The 21,380-nt window shown below is 42.1% G+C and overlaps 1 protein-coding gene across 2 annotated transcripts; it reads right to left on the reverse strand.

Moving 5' to 3' along the window:
* Nucleotides 1-937: 937 nt before the first annotated feature.
* dpp9 (dipeptidyl-peptidase 9) lies at nt 938-21,274 on the reverse strand. Of its 2 annotated transcripts, none has more exons than XM_066695118.1 (21): nt 21,090-21,274; nt 17,377-17,467; nt 16,659-16,897; nt 15,923-16,035; nt 15,165-15,338; nt 14,216-14,384; nt 13,702-13,812; nt 10,819-10,947; nt 10,651-10,712; nt 10,113-10,213; nt 9,586-9,763; nt 9,062-9,221; nt 8,448-8,527; nt 7,737-7,889; nt 5,254-5,389; nt 4,651-4,796; nt 4,305-4,451; nt 4,044-4,196; nt 3,356-3,498; nt 2,547-2,658; nt 938-1,946 (listed from the first exon to the last, which is right to left on the reverse strand). In XM_066695118.1, the coding sequence occupies exons 2-21, from the start codon at nt 17,430-17,432 to the stop codon at nt 1,854-1,856; spliced, it is 2,655 nt and encodes an 884-aa protein (XP_066551215.1). In that variant the 5' UTR covers nt 17,433-17,467; nt 21,090-21,274; the 3' UTR covers nt 938-1,853. The 2 variants fall into 2 exon arrangements, with proteins under 2 accessions (XP_066551215.1, XP_066551214.1); XM_066695117.1 differs by having other exon boundaries at nt 14,216-14,387.
* Between the last annotated feature and the right edge of the window lie 106 nt (nt 21,275-21,380).

Raw genomic sequence — 21,380 nt, forward strand, 5'->3', positions numbered from 1 at the left:
TCAAACTAGAGAGTCAGGGTAAGTTATTTCTACGAACACGGCATACATGATAAAAGACGGGGCTGATTTGTGGATTTATTTTTAATTACTTAGTTGTCAGTTGAGTGGAAGGGGGGCTTCTTGGGTGCAATCAATCTCATCCCTACCTCTGACACTCTCGCTTTTCTGCTGGAAAACAATCCATCACTCCTAACCACAGCGAACCCTGCCCTGAAGAAGCACAGCTAACCCGTCACATTTTACCACCTGCCTTTGACACTTTGATTAAATGCTGCTGATGCAATTACACAGGGATTTGCTTTAGACATACCCTAAATATCACGGAGATTGGCCTCCCCCCTCCAGCAGTTCAGATGGCATGAGTTGCGTCTCCTGCAGTACGCTCGAATTTCCTAATAGCTGAGAGCGCAACGTTGAAATGTTGGAGATTAAAATCGATGTTAAGAAAACAAAGCGAACTTTTCTCTCATCACAGCATTTTACAGCAAGGCATGCAGAGAAATCTGTATAAGCTTAAATGCAATCAATCACTTGCTTTAAGGCCAGTCAAAAGAGGTCCAAAACAAAGAAACAGACCATCCTCTGTGTCTTTAACATATTAAAAACAACCATCAAATGTAATCAGCAGACAATAAAATTCAACTGGAACCATTACTTGCACCATTCTACCAAGATATCTAACTAAATTGAGTTTTATGTTATTAAGACTTAAATAATTAAAACCATCCAACAATTCAAAATATTTAAAAAAAAAGGTCCACACACAACAAAACACTGACCAATCAATCTCTTAATTAAGACTCAATCCATGTTTTTGTAATAGTTAAAAATAGGGTGTGGCCAAAATCTCACACACACACACACACACACACACACAGAGGTGCCCAAGCCAAAAGACAAGTTCGAGCAACAACGGAAAGGGAGGAGGCGACACGGAGAGATTGCAATATTTTAATGAGTTACTACACTTTACACTCATTATAAAAGAATAAGAATTCATAAAAATATTTTCTTTTAATAATACACACTTAAAATACTGGGTGCAGGTAGTAGTGGATGGCTTCGTGCCCCCCTCAGCGCACTTTCAAGGCCTAAAAGCGGACCTGGCGGGGTGAAACCACGTTGTCCTTGATGCCTTTACTGCAAGGTTTCAAAATAAAAAACAACCAAAAATAAAATAAATGCTGGAGAACAACAATGGGGGGGAAAATAAAAGAATTAACAAAAACATTCAAAACAAAACAAATGTCAGTTTGCGTGGTTGCGTGGGTGTGTGTTTGTGTGCGTGCACGTAAGGGAAGAGGGGTCTTGTGATTCATTACATTACGGGTACTTACATTAAGCCACTGATAGGAGAGAGGGAAAAATTAAAATAAAAACATTTGGCAACATAACATCTGGGTTAAGATTTATTTCATAAAAAATAAGAATAATGATAAAAACTAAATTTTGGAATTGGATGTGGCACGACAAGAACAAATAAGAAAATAAAAATAAGTTACTAGTAAGGTATAGCTTCTGTTCGGGATTCAGCGTTTTCTTGTGGTTGCTGTATTTGTTCTTGATTTAAATGAGAAGTTCGCAGACTTTTCTCTCTCTTTCTTGCTTTCTTTTTCGTTCTTCCTTTCTTTTCTCAGAGGAGGTCAGAGCCTTCTGCTCACATGGAGATTGTTAAAAACTCTCGCCGGCTTCCCCACACAGAGAAGAAGGCGAGGGGGCTGGGGGGGTGGAGACTATCTTCACCACAGGGGGTGGGGAATGGGCAGCCGGGGCGGGTAGGGGCGGTGGTGTGCCGTGTCAGTGGAACACGGGAAGAGGGGCTGGGGGGGAGGCACCTTGACAGAGGCCTGCTCTCAGAGGTATTGCTGTAGAAAGTGCAGCAGCATAATCTCGTAGTGCTCTCCGGACTCTGGGCAACGGATGCTGTGTCGCTCGTTGGGGTAGATCTAGGGCGAGAAGATATGGAAGATGAGGTTAAGACCAGATTGTGTGGGAATCTGGTGCTGGGGGGTGCCCAGTTTGACCGGCTAGGATAAGGCCACAGAACAACACCGACTGAGGCCACTTAACGGAACTCGACCCAAGACCTGCTTTGAGTCGGCACAGTGTGGGAAGACATGAGGGAAGAGAGGAGAGGAAGTCAGATGACCACATTTTTACGGTCTCTCTCTCACATCAAAGTGAACCATTTTCTCTCTAATGTCTTTTCATGGATTAATAAAACCCAAACTCCTGCAGTTCTCCAATCGTGAGAGACAAACCACTCCATTCTATGTCATTCTTTAGCCTTTTTGGAAAACGCCACCCGATTGGTTGAATAATGGTTGTGTGCAGTACTACAAATCAGCTTTGTCAGAGTGTTAAATCACACGGTGCTAAAAATAAGCATTGCGAGGAACCATCCACCACAGTTACGTGGTGTAAGGCATGAATATCGCTTGTCAAACAACATTTAATGCAAAAGAACAGGGGGATAAGCAAATTTTCTAAGGCCCTAGATTTTGTAGATGAAGTAAATGAAAGTGAAAGGAGAAGGGCGTCCTGACCTGTAGTTGATATGGCTTCCCAGCACGGATTAGCTGTGACACCAGGAAGTTGGTGTGGAAAAAGTGCACATTCTCGTCCAGGAATCCGTGTAAGATTAGTAGTCGGTTGGGCCTGTGTGGAGGATTTTAAAGGAATAATTAAAAAATAACAAAAAAAACATTACGACAGAGGGAGCAGGATTAATGCATTAATTTCGTCATTCCACAACACTGCACGTTAACGGCGCATTAAACCATTTACGGTTCACTCCTGAATTTTTACATTGGCTTTGAATAGAGACACTTCCATTTAAGTTTTCAGTTTAAGATTAAGTGCCTCCTACTCGTTAAATTGTCCTTTGTCAGTCAGATTCCAGATTTTAAATAAGTATAGACATTTTCTTGGTAAAAACATCGTCTGGAACCGCTCTGTGCATTTTCACATTGCGTTTATGGGAAAAGCTGTTGTCTTGACTAACGTCATGGTCTCGTAACAAATTACAATGTAACTTCGGGGGGATTATCTTCAATTGCGATTATGCATTTTAGTAAGGACGGAACACTGATTAAAAAAAGAAGCAAAGTTAACTAAGCAATTGCTTGGGTTACATAAGGAAGGAATGAAAACAGAGATCAGCAAGACCTTCCCAGCAATGAAATCCATTTAAGGTTTTAACCAACGCTTCGGTAAGCCAACTCTAACAAGACACTTCCAGCTAGACTCCTTTGAGACAACGTGTGGGGAATTAATACAGCTCTATAGAATCCCGCTTCTGGAGAACAATGCCACCCCCTCCATCCCCATAACCCAGTGGTCAGCGGTCACTCACTCATTGGGGAGTTTGTCCACATGAAGTGCCACTGACCCCGCCTCATATCCCTGCTGGTTGTTTTCAGGTACATCCATGTAGCGCTCTGTGTAACCCGTGTCGTACGCCATCCAGACAGTGACGGGGGCGCCCGCAATGGCCACCTGCACAGAGGAAGGGGGGGGGGGGGGGGGGGGGGATTCAGATGTTGAGATTTATTTTGAAACACACGAGAGATCTCTGATGCGTGGCGGTTTCTTTGAGTACGTCTTCTCTCTGCCACTGGTTGCAACCCACACAGCATCTCTTGTGGTTAAGATCAGAAGATTATTACTTTTAAAGGAATAATAATTCAAGTTAAAATCAAATGTTAAACTTATTTTACTTCTGCATTCATAGCACAGCCTTTCAAATTTTGGCGATTTTTGTTTTATGGACCATCAACTCTGATATGATACAATGGCAACTCCTTGTGGCCACTCAGCCTTACTACAAACAGGGGGATTTTATCCTGACATATGTGGAGGAGTCCCTCTAACAGGTTTGAGAGGATGAGAAAAGTTGGCAACAGGTAACAAGAGACAGGTTGCTATGAAGACAATCACTGACGAAATGGGTCCACAAATACTGTAAGGCTGAAGCAACTAGTTAACAAAAGGAGTGGGCCGTGGTTCTAAAAGTCCTGCCACATAGTTGTTCGTTGGTTCACCTTGAAGATGTTAGGTCTGTGAATGAGGCCCATGAGCGACAGGAAGCCACCGTAGGACCAACCATGGATGGCCACACGACTCAAGTCCACAAAGTTATATTTCTCGGCCACAAACTGGAGCCCTTCCACCTGGTCCTCGATCTCCACTTGACCCTGACAGGAAACGACAGAGGACTAGTCATCAGAACGACAGCAGTTGAATGAAAACGCAGTGGAGTTATAAATAAATCAAATAAAGTCTTGTATCCGGGCGGCCCTCACCATTTTGTTTTTGAGTGCGCCTTCGAATTTGAGTCCCCTTTGACAGGAGCCCCTCCCGTCGATGACCACCACCGCGTAGCCCAGGGAGGCGAGAGTGTTGAGCCGCAGGTACTTCACGCCTTTGAAGGAGTTGTTCACCAGCTGGACCTGCACGCGCACATACACAAGCAGACACACATAGACACACGGCTCTACTCACTGGTCGCTACACGAGCACTGCCACTTTAAAGAACAAGCAAGCGGGTGTCAAAAACTGAACAAACAGAAGTACTGTAGGTCCTAAAACTCCACACAAAGTAGTTCACAATCATCCTGCAGAGATTGTTAAAGTCGGGCCTGAACAAACCTGGGGACCCCCGTAAACGAAGAGTATAGTGGGGTGCTTTCTTCCAGGCAGTAGGTTGTGGGGTTTGTACACCATGCCGTACAGCTGGAACCCAGATTTTCCAGGGAAGTCGAAAATCTCAGGAGGGATGTAATCTGACGGACAACCTGAAACACAAACCGCAAAACCCCACGAGTGAGCCTTCTCGTTTCGGCACGCGTCGGACATGCTAGTTCTAGTTCGCTACACCGGTTTATCCTCCTGGGAATGATCCCAACATAAGCACTTTCTAACTGTTGCAAATTAATACTTTCCCCGTCGGAAATGAGGCGATTCGATCGGTCCTTGGCCTGTTTATCCAGTGAAAAAAAAGGAAAGGACAAGAGAAATTATATTGGTGTAGGCACTGGCTTCGTACAGTTACATCCCTTGCAGTGGGATATTTTTTGAGAATCTAGTTTGACTAGCAACCCCTATATCACATACACTACCCTTCCACCACCAGATACGAGATTACATAACTGGGAATTTACCATTCCAACTGACACAGAGGGAAAGATATGATCTGGCCTTCTTCACTCACAGGCACTATAAACAGTCAAAGCACTTCCTGTACCAGCTCACCTGTGGCCTCCATCATACTGGCCCAGAACTCGGGGTCCTTGTGCAGGGGGTCGCTCTCCGGGCCCACCAGCTTGTACACGTGTACACACGGCGGGGTGCTGACATTACTGTAGTGGCTGACGAACATGTCGAAATTCTGCACCGGAGGACAGCAGAGAGAAGAGCAGAAACAGAAATTGAGCACTTGTTTTAGAAGTATACTGAGGATCATTTCACGGTTTATTCCACAACAGAACAGCTGTGTAATTAATGCGTCATACATACTCTTACTAAAAAAAAAAAAAAAAAGACTGACAGTCTGGGCTGAAAAGTTAATTAAATGGATTTCTAAAACAGTGCAACTGAATAAGACCATGACTCATAAACACAATTCAACCTCGGCAGCAATTAAATAAAGAATCTTTAACCTTTTGAGCAGTATGTTCTAAAACATGCCATGACTCAGGGAGTGAGAACTTGTAATTCAATTCATGCAGCATACAAGCAACTCTGTTCCCTCCCATCCCAGAGGGGAAAGGATGGGGAAAATAATGTATAAAACTTCAAATATCTGAATTGAGATGGATAGTTATTTTACATGTGTTAACTACAAAGTATATATTGAATAAATAAAATTAAACAATGGGGGGGGGGGGGAAAATCACAAAAAAGGTTTATTACAGTTATTTATTATTTACATCTCTAACCATTACCAGTTAATTTAGTATACATACATAACTAATTATTTTAATATGTAGCAGTAGGCCTACTGGTATACCACTATTCAAAACACTTGTGTTTCACCAAGACCAAGTTCGAGAGTGAGAATATAATAAAGGTGGCTTTCAAAAAATTATGAACATCTATGCAGGACAGGGGTCTCCCAACAGGTCGATAGTGAGCTACAGTAGCTCGCAGGCCACCTATGAGTGGCTTGTCAAACAATGTTTGAAGTATGTGCATGCATCTTGCCCTTTGCACACTGGATCCCATGATGCATTTGATTTTTACACGTGTGAAAATCAAGTGCGCATTCCCTATCCCACCTTACGGAATCCGTAATTGCCATACGACGGTGATGCATCAAATTTGAGCACGACTGGATCCGATTTCACATGCGTTAAACATGACATTGACCAATGAAAAACAATAGGAAGACATGTAGATTGATTATTATGCTTATTATGAGCTTGACTACATGTTTGAGTTGCTACTGCTGTATTGCTGGTTTCATAGAGAAGAGCACATTATACATAAAATGTAATTATTATTAATAAAAACTGAGAATTCCCTGAATGAAACACGGATGTCCTTATGGGTTTAAAGAAAGTACAGGCTAGGAACTGATTTATAAGAGAATAATAGAAATACAATGTGATGAGTTAGTTTTGTTTTAATGTTTGTAATGCAATACGAGTGTGTAAAATGGTACTAATGCATTTACATCGCAATGTTATATAAGTGTAATTGTTGGTTATAATGTGTTCTTACCTATGACAGGGTCGATCTGTGTGCAGCTCGCAGTGCGGCCTCTGCGAGTGCATGTTCTTTATTCAGAACGGGGGACGCGCTCAATGTTAAGTCTATGAGGAGTGGAAGTTAGAAGGATAATATTACTATTATAATATCCAATATCCTCTGATGTAGGATGTAGATACAATACATTAAAGTTATCTACTTATTTGGATTTGTTCCGTTTGCAGGAGGATATTCAATCCTAACATCTATTGCTACCAGGAAGTGCCATGACTCAGTCTTGTGTTAGTTTTAGTTTAGTTTTTTTTAGCATGTACATCCGTGAGGAGGATTTTTTTTTTTTTTTTTTTCTCGGTTATTGCGCGTTTGCTGAAAAACCAAAATAAAACGCCAGAAGGTACCTTGTGTTCTGTAGTCCCCGTTTTATTTTTCCTTTAAAAAACTAGCCTGTCCCAATGTGTATGCACTCGCTGCACTGCATACGGTATTACTGGACAAGCAAATATTCAAATATTTAACAGAACACTCACTGGCAAATAGTTAACCATTATAAATTAAATAACACTTTGACCGCTAATCGCAAACTACAAACCAGACCAGGGTGTGTGTTTTTTCAGTATGAAGCTTGTAACGGTATGTGGGTTTCGATCTGACTTGACTTTTACTCGTTTAGTTGTTCCGTTAGTCTAAAACACCAAAGAGGTAAAAAAAATAACGAGACAGACCAAATTAAATTACAGTAACGTATGGTTGTCAAATGATTTAAAAAAATATTGTTGTAGCTAGTTTTATATAGTTTCATATGTGCCGTATTACAATTCTTTGTTGTAGAACATACCGGTACGTTCTTACTGCTCAAAGGGTTAAGGGCACTTAAAAATACAATAAAAAGTCCACAATCCATGACTAAAGTGAAAACAATATGCAAGTTTCTGAAATGGCCACTGTGTCAAACCATTAACAGGACTGTGATTGGACCAATTGGAAAAGGATCACCCCCCCATAATAAACAGTGTCTCCAATCTGACCTGACTCATAGAGCAGCTGTGGGAGAAGCCGGGCTTGGTGAGTCGGATGATGTCCCCCGGAGAGTCATAGCTGACTACGTACAGGTGGTGCTCCAGGGGGGTATCCTTCGTGCCCTGGAAGTAGACCAGCTTCGTGGCTTCATTGACCCAGATCTGCAAGAGAAGAGGACAGTAATTCAATAAATACTGTACAACTTCCAAAACTCGCCGGGTCTCAAATAGCAGCCGGTCTTCAATAGTTGCCGGGTTGATTTGAATAATCATGTAAACAAAAGCAGGTCTCTAATAAACGCCATATATAGCGTATATTAAATTTTAAAAAGCACCATCACGTATGTATGCATCCATACATACATTTATTTACCAGTAACTTGTTTTCAATCCAGTGTATAGTTCACCATACATTGAATGTGATTTGTTTGCATTTTTGGAAAGCAATAAAAAAAAATTATAATAAAAGCCTGGCCTGTTAGCCTACTTCTAAAATGAAGCAATGTTTCCAGGCTCTTCTTACCCTGAATGAGTCTGCGATATCTTTTTATTTTTTGAATGTTTAATACAAACGCCGTAAACACCGGGGCTTCTTGCAGTTATTTGGAATAAACGCCAGGGGCGTTTAATTGGTGTTTTACAGTAAATGAATAAATCTGTCATAATAGAAAATTAGATCGGAGAAAATAAAAAAATAAACGGAAGTGGTTTTGGGGTTACCTTTGACCCATGTCTGGCCAACACCTCCCACTCCCCACTGGTTAGCGTTACTTCCTCCTTAATTGGACATTTAAAATCACCTGGGATAGAGAGGAGAGAGATATATTACATTAGTGGATTTTTTTATTTGAATAAATGTCTCCTTAATTTATTTGTTCAGTAAAAGAAGACAGCCAATCTAAAAGCACACACTTCTAGGTTTTATGCCCATCACCAAAAAAAAAAAAAAAAAGATTAGGCACTCCAAAATCCTCTGTATGGCACAAAGTCCACAATTAAATCAATACTACACTTGCATGCCTACAGGGTAAACCAGAAATCTGCTTATTGAACCCATTCCAATCAAAGAGAAATAAAAATCTTTTAGAGCTCCAAGCTGTTCAGTTACACAAATAACAAGAAACATAAACCTGTTGTCACTTTCGAAAACAACCACACCCCCGCCTAAAAAAAACAAGTGTGAATATAATTTGAGTTCTATCATGCTATGAATAGGTGGCACAATAGGCCCAATTTTCCCACATTTTGTCATAAACCACAATTCTTACAGCAGTTACGCCAAACCCAGACACATTAACTATGGGACTCCTCCACCCTTCCCACAATCCTTCTACCTTCAGTATGGCTGTAGTCCCGGGACCACTGGTAGCACCCTGGTTGCAATACTGATGTGATTTTGTATAGGTGACAGAATCCGGTTTTGGATTCGTTAACCCAGATGAAACTGATCTCGTCATCCTTCGTTTGGAGGAAGGGGTAGAAGATATCATGGACCTATGGGCAGTGAAGAAGAAAGCAACAGATGACACGTTTTAGGTTGGGATGTTTAGACTGAAAAGCCTTCTTACATTAGACAATTTCCCTACGGATCATGACTCAATTTATTGGAAGCCCGACCCACAGAACAGCTTAACAAAAAAAATTGATTGTCGATCACCAGAGAGCTGGTGAAATGGTAACTTAATAGTTATATGGCTACCCTCCAAAACTCCACTTTTGGAAGCAGCAGGACCTAGACTAAAAGGTGGTAATGGTGTTCCAACTTTGAGCCCAAACAGAACCCAAGATCCATCTTATTCAGAGTAAAACTTAAGATCTAAAATGTTTGTCTACTGACTCCCCCCCCACCAGGACCCACATTGATCCAGATGTCAGTGTTCTCCTCGTAGATGATGAAGGGATGGACGTTCTCGGGCACGGCCTCCGCGCTCTCCTGCCGCTGGGCCTCGTCCTCCACCACGGGGATGAACAGGGCCGTGGGCAGGAGCACCAGCTGCAGTCTCTGCTGAGTGCGGTCCAGGAACACCGCCCAGGCGCTGAGGGGAATAGGGCAAGGCTCGTGTTGAGTAGCACAAATCAAATTAAGACAGGGTTGGTTAACTCCATTGATGGACAGCCAGATTCCTGGAGGTCTTAGATGTCACTTTCAATTTGCAACTGATTAATTGGACTGAATATGCAAATTCAATGCAGTAATTAAGATCTGGAGCAGAGGACCTTGCACTTGCCCATCTTTGTCTTAAATATTGAATAACTTCAGTATTAAATATGGCAGCACATGGACTTAAATGCATTAAAGGATTTTGTTAAAGACTACAAATCATATTTCAAGGGGAGAGGTAACTAAAGTGTGTTCAACCTTTTCTTAAGGGAGCAGGGACTTACTATTTGCCGTCTTTGGTCCAGCCAGCGCGGGCAATGTACTCTACCCCAGGAAAGAGGGTGGTGAAGGGCAGGACCAGCTCCTTGTCCTGCGTGCTCACGATCTGATGAACAGAAACCAAACGGTCGGCATGCAAAGTCACCGCCAGCGCTTCTCCATGGCTCCTACCCAGGGATCACGCACCAAAGGTAAGGAATCCACCTGGTAGGTCATCGTATCTTGCCACACGCTAGCCAGTGGGGCGTGAAACATTCACAAGACAAATGCATATTATTTATGGTGACGAACAAACGGGGACTGGGGAGTATCACAATGTAGCCCAACCTTCACAGAGAACTATGGGGAAATTCATTTGCCTGGGAAACCAGAGGGGTATGAACAAAACCAAAAAAGAAAAAACACTTATTTATGTTCTAATACAATTCAGTTCTATTGCAAGACAGACGCTAACTCTAAATGGATACAACAAAACCAAGGAACAAAAAAAATCTGCAAGCATGTATGGAACCCAGGTGACGAAGCACAAAGTGCAGATCTTACCCTGTCCAGATGGTCAGTCTTGATCTCGGCAAGCTTGAGGGTGATTTTGGGGTTTTTGCTCCCTGCAGAAAGACAAGAACACGCTTCAGACATCCAATATCATTGTCGTTTTGACCCCGATTGGTTAGGTAAATGATCTATACTTTGGCACAATAAAATTACTCTGACCTGTCCGGGGGTATCTGTATGCATCGGCCTTGCGTTCCTCCAGTGCAGGAGAGGGGACATGAATGATTTCCACCTCAGACTCGTCCACTTCCTCATACAGCAAGTGCAGGGTCTTCCCTCCATCGGAGTCTGAGAGAGAGAGAAAGTTATACTACTACAACAGAGAAAGAGAATACAGTGCATCCGGAAAGTATTAACAGCGCTTCACTTTTTCAACATTTTGTTATGTTACAGCCTTATTCCAAAATTGATTAAATTCATTTTTTTCCTCAGAATTCTACAAACAATACCCCATAATGACAATGTGAAAGAAGTTTGTTTGAAATCTTTGCAAATTCATTAAAAATAAAAAACAAAAAAAGCACATGTACACAAGTATTCACAGCCTTTGCTCAATACTTTGTCGAAGCACCTCTGGCACCAATTACAGCCTCAAGTCTTTTTGAGTATGATGCTACAAGCTTGGCACACCTATTTTTGGGCAGTTTCTCCCATTCTTCTTTGCAGGACCTCTCAAGCTCCATCAGGTTGGATGGGGAGCGTCGGTGCACAGCCATTTTCAGATCTCTCCAGAGTTCAATCGGGTTCAAGTCTGGGCTCTGGCTGGGCCACTCAAGGACATTCACAGAGTTGTCCTGTAGCCACTCCTTTGTTATCTTGGCTGTGTGCTTAGGGTCATTGTCCTGTTGGAAGATGAACCTTCCCCCCAGTCTGAGGTCCAGAGCGCTCTGGAGCAAGTTTTCATCAAGGATGTCTCTGTACATTGCTGCATTCAACTTTCCTTCCATCCTGACTAGTCTCCCAGTTCCTGCCGCTGAAGAACATCCCCACAGCATGATGCTGCCACCACCATGCTTCACTGTAGGGATGATATTGGCCAGGTGATGAGCGGTGCCTGGTTTCCTCCAGACATGAGTTCAACCTTTGTTTCATCAGACCAGAGAATTTTGTTTCTCATGGTCTGAGAGTCCTTCAGGTGCCTTTTGGCAAACTCCAGGCGGGCTGTCATGTGCCTTTTACCGAGGAGTGGCTTCCGTCTGGCCACTATACCATACAGGCCTGATTGGTGGAGTGCTGCAGAGATGGTTGTTCTTCTGGAATGTTCTTCTCTCTACAGAGACACACTGGAGCTCTGTCAGAGTGACCATCGGGTTCTTGGTCACTTCCCCTACTATGGCCCTTCTCCCCCGATCGCTCAGTTTGGCCGGGTGGCCAACTCTAGGAAGAGTCCTGGTGGTTCCAAACTTCTTCCATTTACGGATGATGGAGGCAACTGTGCTCATTGGGACCTTCAATGCTGCAAATTTTTTTCTGTACCCTTCCCCAGATCTGTGCCTCGATACAATCCTGTCTCGGAGGTCTACAGACAATTCCTTGGACTGCATGGCTTGGTTTGTGCTCTGACATGCACTGTTAACTGTGGGACCTTATACAGACAGGTGTGTGCCTTTCCAAATCATGTCTAATCAACTGAATTTACCACAGGTGGACTCCAATCAAGTTGTAGAAACATCTCAAGGATGATCAGTGGAAACAGGATGCACCCGAGCTCAATTTTGAGTGTCATGGCAAAGGCTATGAATACTTATGTACATGTGCTTTTTTTTGTTTTTTATTTTTAATAAATTCACATTGTCATTATGGGGTATTGTTTGTATAATTTTGAGGAAAATAAAGAATTTAATCCATTTTGGAATAAGGCTGTAACATAACAAAATGTGGAAAAAGTCAAGCGCTGTGAATACTTGCCAGATGCACTGTATGTGAATGGAATTTATTAATTTGAATCCATTTCTCCTTCGTTTAGTTTTTCAGTAAAAAGAGTCAACCAATCAGAATGTACACAAAAATACTACCCCAACCCTAGCAGAAATCTAAATTTACTGGGGATTCGAACCAAAGTCCTAACCTAAATCAAAAAGTAACCCAGATTTGATCGCTCAAATTAATTCAAATTAGTCCTAAATTGTTACTCTCAATGTCACACGCAGCTATTTTACTGCACATGCTTGTACATGCTTTTTTTAATGAAAATAGTTGAGGAGAACAAATGCAGTAAAAACTTAAAAAAAAAAGTTTTATTGCATGTACTTTCCTGATTGCATTTAGATTTGTAATTCCTTGTATATCCTTGTTTAATTTAGGTGTTTATTATTGTCCAGCCCTTTGTGATTTGTGCTATATAAATAAAGTTATTATTAGACAATACTGGTTTTCACAATACTTAAAATGTCTCAATCTTGGCTCACACACCCAGATCTTGGTCTCATGCTGTTTCTCATGTGCTTTATCATCAACAACCCTTCCCCTCTTTGAATTTTGCAAAGAAACAGGGTAAGCGTTTTCTTTGATTTGGTGTCCAGGGCAGGAGTGTATGCAACAACGCTTGGAAGGGAGGGGTACCGAATTTCTGGTCAACTTGAGTTAAAAAGGGGAAAAATACAAAGTAAATGTTGGTTTTGCCTTTCTGCCAGTAGGACGGTTTCAAATTAAGAAAAAATGAAAAACCCAATACCTTTTCAGTCCAGATTGGACACACTCAAATCAGCACATTCACAGTAGTCTAAATTTCCTAGATATCTGCTTAGCCTTTATATTTTGAAAGTAGACCATAACAGATACTGAAAATCCTGCCACAGTATTGCGGATTAATGTTATACACTCGATCACTGAATAGATTTGCAATTATTCAGACAGAAAAAACTATGGAGAATGCTTGTTTTTTTGGGGTTTGCTTCCATTTATGGTGTACCTGTACTAACATGAAAAAAAGTCAACAAAACACTGCGCATACTTAATACAAACTATAAGAGAAGAGGTCTTTGTCATAAGCCTTTGACCACTTTGACCACGAGGCTGAATGAGACGAGTCTCGGGACCCACCTTCTGGAGCAGCCGGGGACCACCAGTACCCCGTAAAGCGATCAAACTCTTCCTGGATCACAAAGGTGGCCACGCCTGCAGACTTAGGGTCGTCCTTCACATTGTTCAAGCCTGCCAGAGAGAGATGGGGAGATAAACATTGGACATCAGTAAACAAAGGCATGTCATTCATGTCTGTCTCTACAATGATGAACTGCACACCTAAACTCTGCAATCTTTAATCGGGGAGAAGACTGATCTTCCAAATACCAGGAGCGAGCACAACGTCTGAAAATGTGAATGGTGCCATTTATAATTTTAAAAAGAAACCACAAACTATTGTTCTTGTTTTTCTTCCCCCCATAATAACATGGGATACCATTTTTCAATGTCTATTTCATGGTCTGATGCTTTGGGTCCTTGGAATATTCAGGTAGAGGAAACTACAGGCCCCCCATCTCTCTCTCACACTCACACCTCTTCCAACCACTCAATCAGGGGCCACAAACATTGGAAAGACCCTTTGAACTCTGACCTTTGTGACAGAAGGTCAGCCGTTTCTCCTCTCCCGTCTCGATGTTGGCCACCCACAAGTCGTTGTTGTTAATGAAGGCGATGAAGCTGGGGTCACCTGGAGAGATCTTGGGGTCCATCCGAGTCCCTGAGCACTGCGTCTTGATCTCCACTGGCTTCATGGGGGAGACCTGCTAAAACAACATGCAGGCTTTCAGGCATAGGGGCCCTAGAAGACACCGTAATGGGGTCCTTCCAAAGGGTTGAATGCAACATTACAAACCATGAGTTCTTGCATTATGCAGCAGAACAATACAGAAGCAGCCAGCTCAAACAATGGATAAAACTCCTTTCAATAAGTCCTATAGAAAAGGTATTTTTAGCACAATTATAAACATAAATAACAAAAAGTGACTGGGTTGAAATTCAGCACACTTCAAAAATGGTGTGCAGTCTCTTAATTTTATGCTTTTGAAGAGAAAACAATTAAGCGTATTCACAATATTCCTATGTACTATGATGCTTTGCGCGCATTATGGGACAAACTTGTGAAAAAGTGCACGTAACATAGGATTTCTTATTGGTGATAAACAGTTCTGTCTAAGTTTTTAATATATTTCATCCCAAGTAATCAGATGTCAGTGAATATGTTAGTGAAGACATTAATTAAGATTTATTTTTAGACAGTGAAGGGCGTCCGGAAAAGTGAAACAAAATATATATACGCAAGAAAAACATGAACAGATGGATCAGGCTCTCTGTGTAAATGTCATGTGTGGTCATTTTTATTTTGGAGCAAACAAATAAATCAAATACTTGACTAGCTAGGAAACACCACCAAATACACTTCTGCTGGAAGTTTTGCCCATAATGCCAAACACAAATCTCCCACGGAATATGGTGGACTTTTGCCTTGGTGGACTGAAGAGGCCCTGCCAGCAGGTGGCGCTGCACCAGTGCATTAGACTCACGATGAAGCCATTGTGGCCCCCGTCACGGCAGTAGAAGAGGCTGTTGCTGGCCTGGAACAGGAAGAGTCCACTCTGGGCGTGATAGTCATAGGAAGTGATGCCGAAGACACCCAGCCTCTTCCTCTCACGTAGGAGCTCCTCCTCCCGAGAGTACACACCATGGTGAGGCGTTGCCTGGCCAAACAAAAACATTCACTCACTGCATTCAGGCTACAAAGGCAACCAGTCCCACTAAATCAGCACAAAATCACTACTCAATCCCATGTGCTCCCCCCCCACTTGATATTTTCACTCTCTCTCTCTCTCTCTCTCTCTCTCTCTCTTCCAAAAATATCTCAGTTTCTCAACCTCACTCCCTGACTAACAACCCTAGAATGGGCCTCAAGGAGGAGGTGACAAAGCAGACTTTGCTGGATTTGCCAAGTAACCTGCAAATGAATACATTACGATTGTGTCGAGTCATTTAACAGTAAAATTCTGTATTAAATCCATTTAATTTAAACCATGTATGAAATCTCCTTGACAAAATAAGCAGATGAGGTAAAGTGAATACATTCAAAACATTAAAAAACAAATCAATCGATTCAACATCTCTTGGGGACTTAATTTGTTTGAAATCTGTAGAGTTACTGAAGGTCTGTCCAGGTCTGATGTTTTTTATATAGTTGTGTTCATATCAGCGTTGCATCAGTACGAACCAGGCACTGAAAGCCCGACAACTGTGCTGCAGACGTTCTGGTTTAGACCAGGAGCGCTACCTGAAAATGATCCAGCATCTGCTTCCAGGAGAGTACTAGTAGGGCCTCTTTTCGAATCTTCTTGGGAATTTCGGAGTAAAGCAGCGAATTTTCCCTGCTTCCATAGGGCATTCCTGCAGAGAGGGGAGAGGAGGCGAATGAGAGGGGGAGGCAAAAGCACTAAACACCCATCGAAATAAACATCACGCTGCAGTGGTCAAAATTTACCCCGAGTGTGCAAAGAGAGCAAAACCTTCGAGTGCATCAGTTTAAGACAGCACTGATCGATTGCGGTTTGCAGCAAGACACGAAATGGCTGCTGATGACTAATCACTTGACATAGAATTCCCTTCACAGACTTCCTCTGACCTCTGTCATTCTTTTTCTGCACTGCTTCCTCTGTGTTCAATGCCCATTTCCATGCATAGTAATATCCATTACAAAATATAGCTTTTTATGTTTTTTTTTATGGAGATTCACAAGCTTCCTGTAAACAGCCAAAGCTTCAGAAAGGCTTTGCTTAGGCTCCCATCAAGAGCATCCCATTGTGCAAGAGAATATCATTTCACAGGCCCTGTGCTCAAACGGAACGCCTCACTTTCGTTGGTGGTTTCCCCCCCACCCCTACTCAGACCGCACCACAACTGACAGAAATCTGAGAGAGACTCTTCACGTGAAGATCTGTTGTCATAAAAAGGTCCTGAGATCCGGGAGTCCAAAGCCACACCCAGAGAAGCCCCCTGCTCTCCCAGCTCACCGAGGTAGTAGAGCCGGTGGGAGTGGGGCCCAGATTCGTCTTGTTTCTGCACAAACTGGAAGTCGTGCGGGGCCTTGTTGACGATCATGCCCGAGTACTTCCGGCTGCTGTGGATGATGTCCCGCAGGCCGTCCCACGAGTGCTTCTCCACGAAAAACTGAGAAGGAACGTCCTCCATCTCCACCACCTCTGTGCTATCCGAGAGTTCATCCACCGCCGTCATTCTGACTGCTGCACAACTGCACAGAGAGATAAATCTGGCTGTTAGTTGTTAACACATTAATAAGATTATAGTGTGCACCATATTTATTTTCAGTTTTAATTAAGCTTTTAAAGAAACCAACCATACTTTTAAATTCAGAGCACAGATTAAATGAGAGGTACACTACCATGAAACCTAGTACTATTGTGTAGGGCAACAACTCCATATATGTTTTGGTTATATATATTACTTAATGTGCAAGAAATGCGAGGAAACCATTCAGCACTCTTTTTGCATGCTGGGCTTCCAGAGTAGTGAAACAGCAATGGCTCAGATAAGAAGGGAGTTACAGCCATACTAGTTCAATATGTGTTATGCAGATAAAATTGTGTGCCTTTCAAATATTTTTTGTAAACAAATGTTTAATGTCAGTCATCTTCAAAGCAGAACCGTCTCTTTAGTATGGAATTCTACATGTTCCCCCTCACCCTTTTGCTTTTCTTCAAAACAAAATACCTTTTCCAACTGCCTTCGGTTTCGTCTTCAAGTTTGACCTTCTTTACTCTATGCATTAACCGGCCAACAAGCCTCAACCAGATTTGGCAACCTGAAAGAAAAAAAAAAAAAAAAACACAGATCCAGAAAGTCAAGACAAACAGACCAGAATCTTGTCTTATGATGCAGGGTTAGATTCGTGGCTTAGAGAGGAACTATACCAGAACAACAATGTCAACCAACAGGCTTGCAAATAAAGATTGATGTGACAAAACGATCTGCTGTTCCCGGTTACCCAACATAGTCAACTTCAAGTGGTTCAGTTCTGTGAGGAAGCATTCATAAAACTTTGACCATGATTCACCACAAGTAACTTAATATTCACTTTGCTTCAACAAAGTAAACAAAACAAAACACAAGAAAGACTGAGTCAAATCGGTTTCATTTAGAAGTTATAAACATTGACCTAAAATATAAAAGACATTGTTATTTGTTCTTGGTTAAACTTAATTTCCTGGGAAGACACAGTCTCCACTATCTCCTTCAAAAATCACACAGCTTAGACAAACAGTCTTTAGTTTCACTGGAATTCAGATGAAATGCAGGGCTCTGCTTTTTTTTATTTTTTTTTAAATAAGATACCTTTCCAGATAACATTTATTTGCATAATCTATTTTTTTAATTTAGGGACCAGACAAAAAGGTATGTCTGGAAATCACAAACCTGTACACACAGCTGTGTTTTTACCAAGGTAGCCACAGAAACTGGGTCATGCAACTGTACTGCTATATATATATATATACATATACACACACCTCCAAAAAAATTGTTCATACAACCGTAATGCTCCATAAACGGAGATTTTCCAGAAAAACAGGTTCTGTGTGGTTCTACTGTGGGGACAACCATCCTGGAGCTGAAACGGTCTTCTGGGTTCCAGGAAATGGAACGGCAACTGGGAAAAACACATGGTCTCCAAGAAACCAGGTCTCCACACCAGTTCTGACTGAGGGCTACGCCGATAGTATACAGCACATTACGCATTCCTTAGGCATTTAAGAGAAGCTATCAAAGACCCGAGGAATGTCCTGCTCACATTCGAAATTTCTGACCGCAATTTAGCCAAGCAGAAAGTTTACAGTACAGCCTGCATCCGACACTGTAATAAAAACAAGGGCGTATGGAGTGGCCCAGTTTCAGTGTGGGTGAAGGGGGGGATTGTTACCGTTACTAAAATTGTATAGAAAATGTACCCAGGCCAGTTGTGACCCCTTTCAACCCTTCAAATCCCAAATATTTTTCCTTTTGTCCAATTAAGAGAAAGGCAAACGAGGCAAAGGTAACACAAACCGGTCTACAAAGGCATGAGATCTTTACATCTCACGCAGCAGACGGGCAACAGTTGGCAATGTTCTGAAGCCCATTGGGGCAGCACGTCACATTAATATGCTAACTTCCTGCCCCACACTCGGCACTGTGGAAGCGTTGCAGAACTGGATGGAATAGGTAGTTGGAACAGCAAAAAGCGATGCCAGACAAAATAACAGGATAGAACGAGGCATACTTTAAGGATTAGATAACTAGATTAAATGTATATAGAACAGAAGTCAGATTTTGGGGGAAGATTTGTTTAAAAAAAAAAAAAAAAAAAAACACATAAGGAATTATATAGTTAAAAAAGACTGACAGCTACAGATTACTTAAATAAAGCAGTCCCAGGGTAAAAAAAAAGCAGACACTCAATGGTATCTCAACGGCTGATGTTCTGTCATATTGTCATATTAAATAACATGGTCACAACAGCTGGTTTAAACTCTGAAGTCACTGAAAGAGGCAATATATGAAAACAAAATGATCCGGGTCAGAGTTCTGTTCATTTCCTGTTAACTGAAGCACAATTATGCAAAACAGGCAAAAAGAGAAAAGCGCTGCTTGTGGAGCAGGTAAAGCATGAAGTCCAGAATGACACTCCCTTATCAGGAACAAACAAAAAGGAATGTGTGAAAGAATAGACTGCACATGATTCATGTCAGCATCAGTTTTTATGACATTCATAATTTCCTGTTGCAAACACATACGTCACCATTCGCAAATCCTGATCCTCAAATCCTTAAAGAAAACTCAGCCTCAATATATTTACATCAACAGGAAATTAAAACACAGACTATTATCACTTTTGATCTTCAAAGCCCGGGAGGGACCATCCAGAGACTGAGAACAAAGCTCTGTCAGTTGACATATCCATCAGTTCTTGGCAGGTGGTCGAGAGCCATACAAATTTGTCGAATTAAACCCAAGAGTTGGGCTAATTTGGGACTGGGGAGAGAGAATTACAAACAATTCCCCGATGACCTCACCAGGAAGGATTTTAACCCTCGCGTGCAGTAGAGGACGCCCACTGCCCACAATGATAGCCAAAACAAGACAACAAACAAGAGCACGAGCCAATTGATAGCTAATGCCAATGTATATTATGTTAGGCAATTATCCAATTTCTGGTTAACACTAAATACAAATAAATATCCCAATGTTAAAGTTATTTACAAATCTGCTGCACACACCGTTCATTATTAAAACCAGACATTTGATCACTGGTTAATCAGCATCCTGTCCAACACAAATTCCAAGGTTCATCCATAGCTGGGGGGGCCATATTTGTTGTAAATACTTAAAGCTCAGAGGCCACTTCTGCACACCATTAAGCGTCAAGTAGATAAATAATAAATAGACATGCCCTGCTCCAATCTATGATGCTGAGGAGACAGACACAAAAGGTGGCCGCTATATGGGCCTTGTTGTACAGTACTACCCACTTCAATGGCCCTTTCCTCTCACATGTTCTTCAGATGGAGGAGACTCCAAAATGTGGATTTTCCATTTATAATGATGGCTTACATGTTAGATTGGGACATCTCTCATTAAATATGGCTCTTTATCAGTGACAACACTGCTGTATGGCGCAACTGAAGCCGATTATTCAACTATGCAAGAACAAAAAGACACAAAAAAATCTCAAAATCAGATGACTTGGGGAGCATCCCGTCGTTTGGCCCAATGAAAGGGGATGTGCGTCTATTTTTGGACATTTCAGAGGGGCGGGGGCGGGCTGGCACTGAAGCTTTGGTGTCTTTGTAATAAGCCTGTAAAAGGAGTGTGGTAGGTTTATATAATAATCAATTCAATACATAAAGTGCAGGTATACATTTTTGTATAAACGTACAGAAGACTTATATAACGTGAAAAACACACACAGCAGTTACACAACACGACACAGCCCCGGCAAACTGGGTGTTACACACATCCCACCGCGTCCGCTCCTTTCTTTGTGGGGCCAGAAAGAAAATGACTTATTGAAAAATCAATCCTGTAGGTAACGATACAGGAGGATCGGAGCCCACAGGCACACAACAGCCTGGGTGGATCTGAGGATCAGGCGGAGATCATTGTTCAGATCAGATACTAATAATACAAAAAAAGGGAATTGAAAATACAGCGACTTAAAATACGATATTGATAGCTAAGGATACCGTCTTGTGGATCCGCAAAAGGGGGCGATATAAGCCAGGCGCGGTGTGATAAACGGTTGTGGTTGGTTTGAAACTAAACGGAAAAAAGCCCATTCATTTCTTATACATTAAATATCAAGTCATTGTCACAACATCGGCTTTATATCCACTCGTACGAGACCCGCGGTGGTACATTACGAGCAGCGACGCCGCTTGACCAATACTTACAGATCCAGCCTCCGCTTCCCTCTCCCACCAGACTCTGATCCCCGATCTAGCGATATTTAAAAGTAATAATTTTGAACGGTTACGGCTGCGTCCATGGCCCGGAATATAGAGGCAGGAGGAGTCAATAAAGCGATCACGGAAACAGGCAGGGAGAGCCCGACCAACGGGAACCTTTAACCCGGGAGAGATTGCTGCCGTGCGAGACGGGCCCCACACGGCCACCGTACCGTAGAGCTGCGAGAAGATGCGCAGTTATATTTGGGAGGTGATCTTAAATAGCTGCTAACTTTG

The sequence above is a fragment of the Amia ocellicauda genome, chromosome 22 (assembly GCF_036373705.1).
Source record: "Amia ocellicauda isolate fAmiCal2 chromosome 22, fAmiCal2.hap1, whole genome shotgun sequence".
Classification (NCBI taxonomy): domain Eukaryota; kingdom Metazoa; phylum Chordata; class Actinopteri; order Amiiformes; family Amiidae; genus Amia; species Amia ocellicauda.

What these genes read in the sequence shown, in the direction of transcription:
- dpp9 (XM_066695117.1), bottom strand. Translation starts at nt 17,432, where the DNA reads ATGCATAGAGTAAAGAAGGTCAAACTTGAAGACGAAACCGAAGGCAGT. An exon ending in CCACCGGCTCTACTACCTCG is followed by an intron (nt 16,036 to 16,658) that starts GTGAGCTGGGAG and finishes CCCTCTCTGCAG; the next exon opens with GAATGCCCTATGGAAGCAGG. An exon ending in ACACTGACATCTGGATCAAT is followed by an intron (nt 9,222 to 9,585) that starts GTGGGTCCTGGT and finishes CACTGCCCATAG; the next exon opens with GTCCATGATATCTTCTACCC.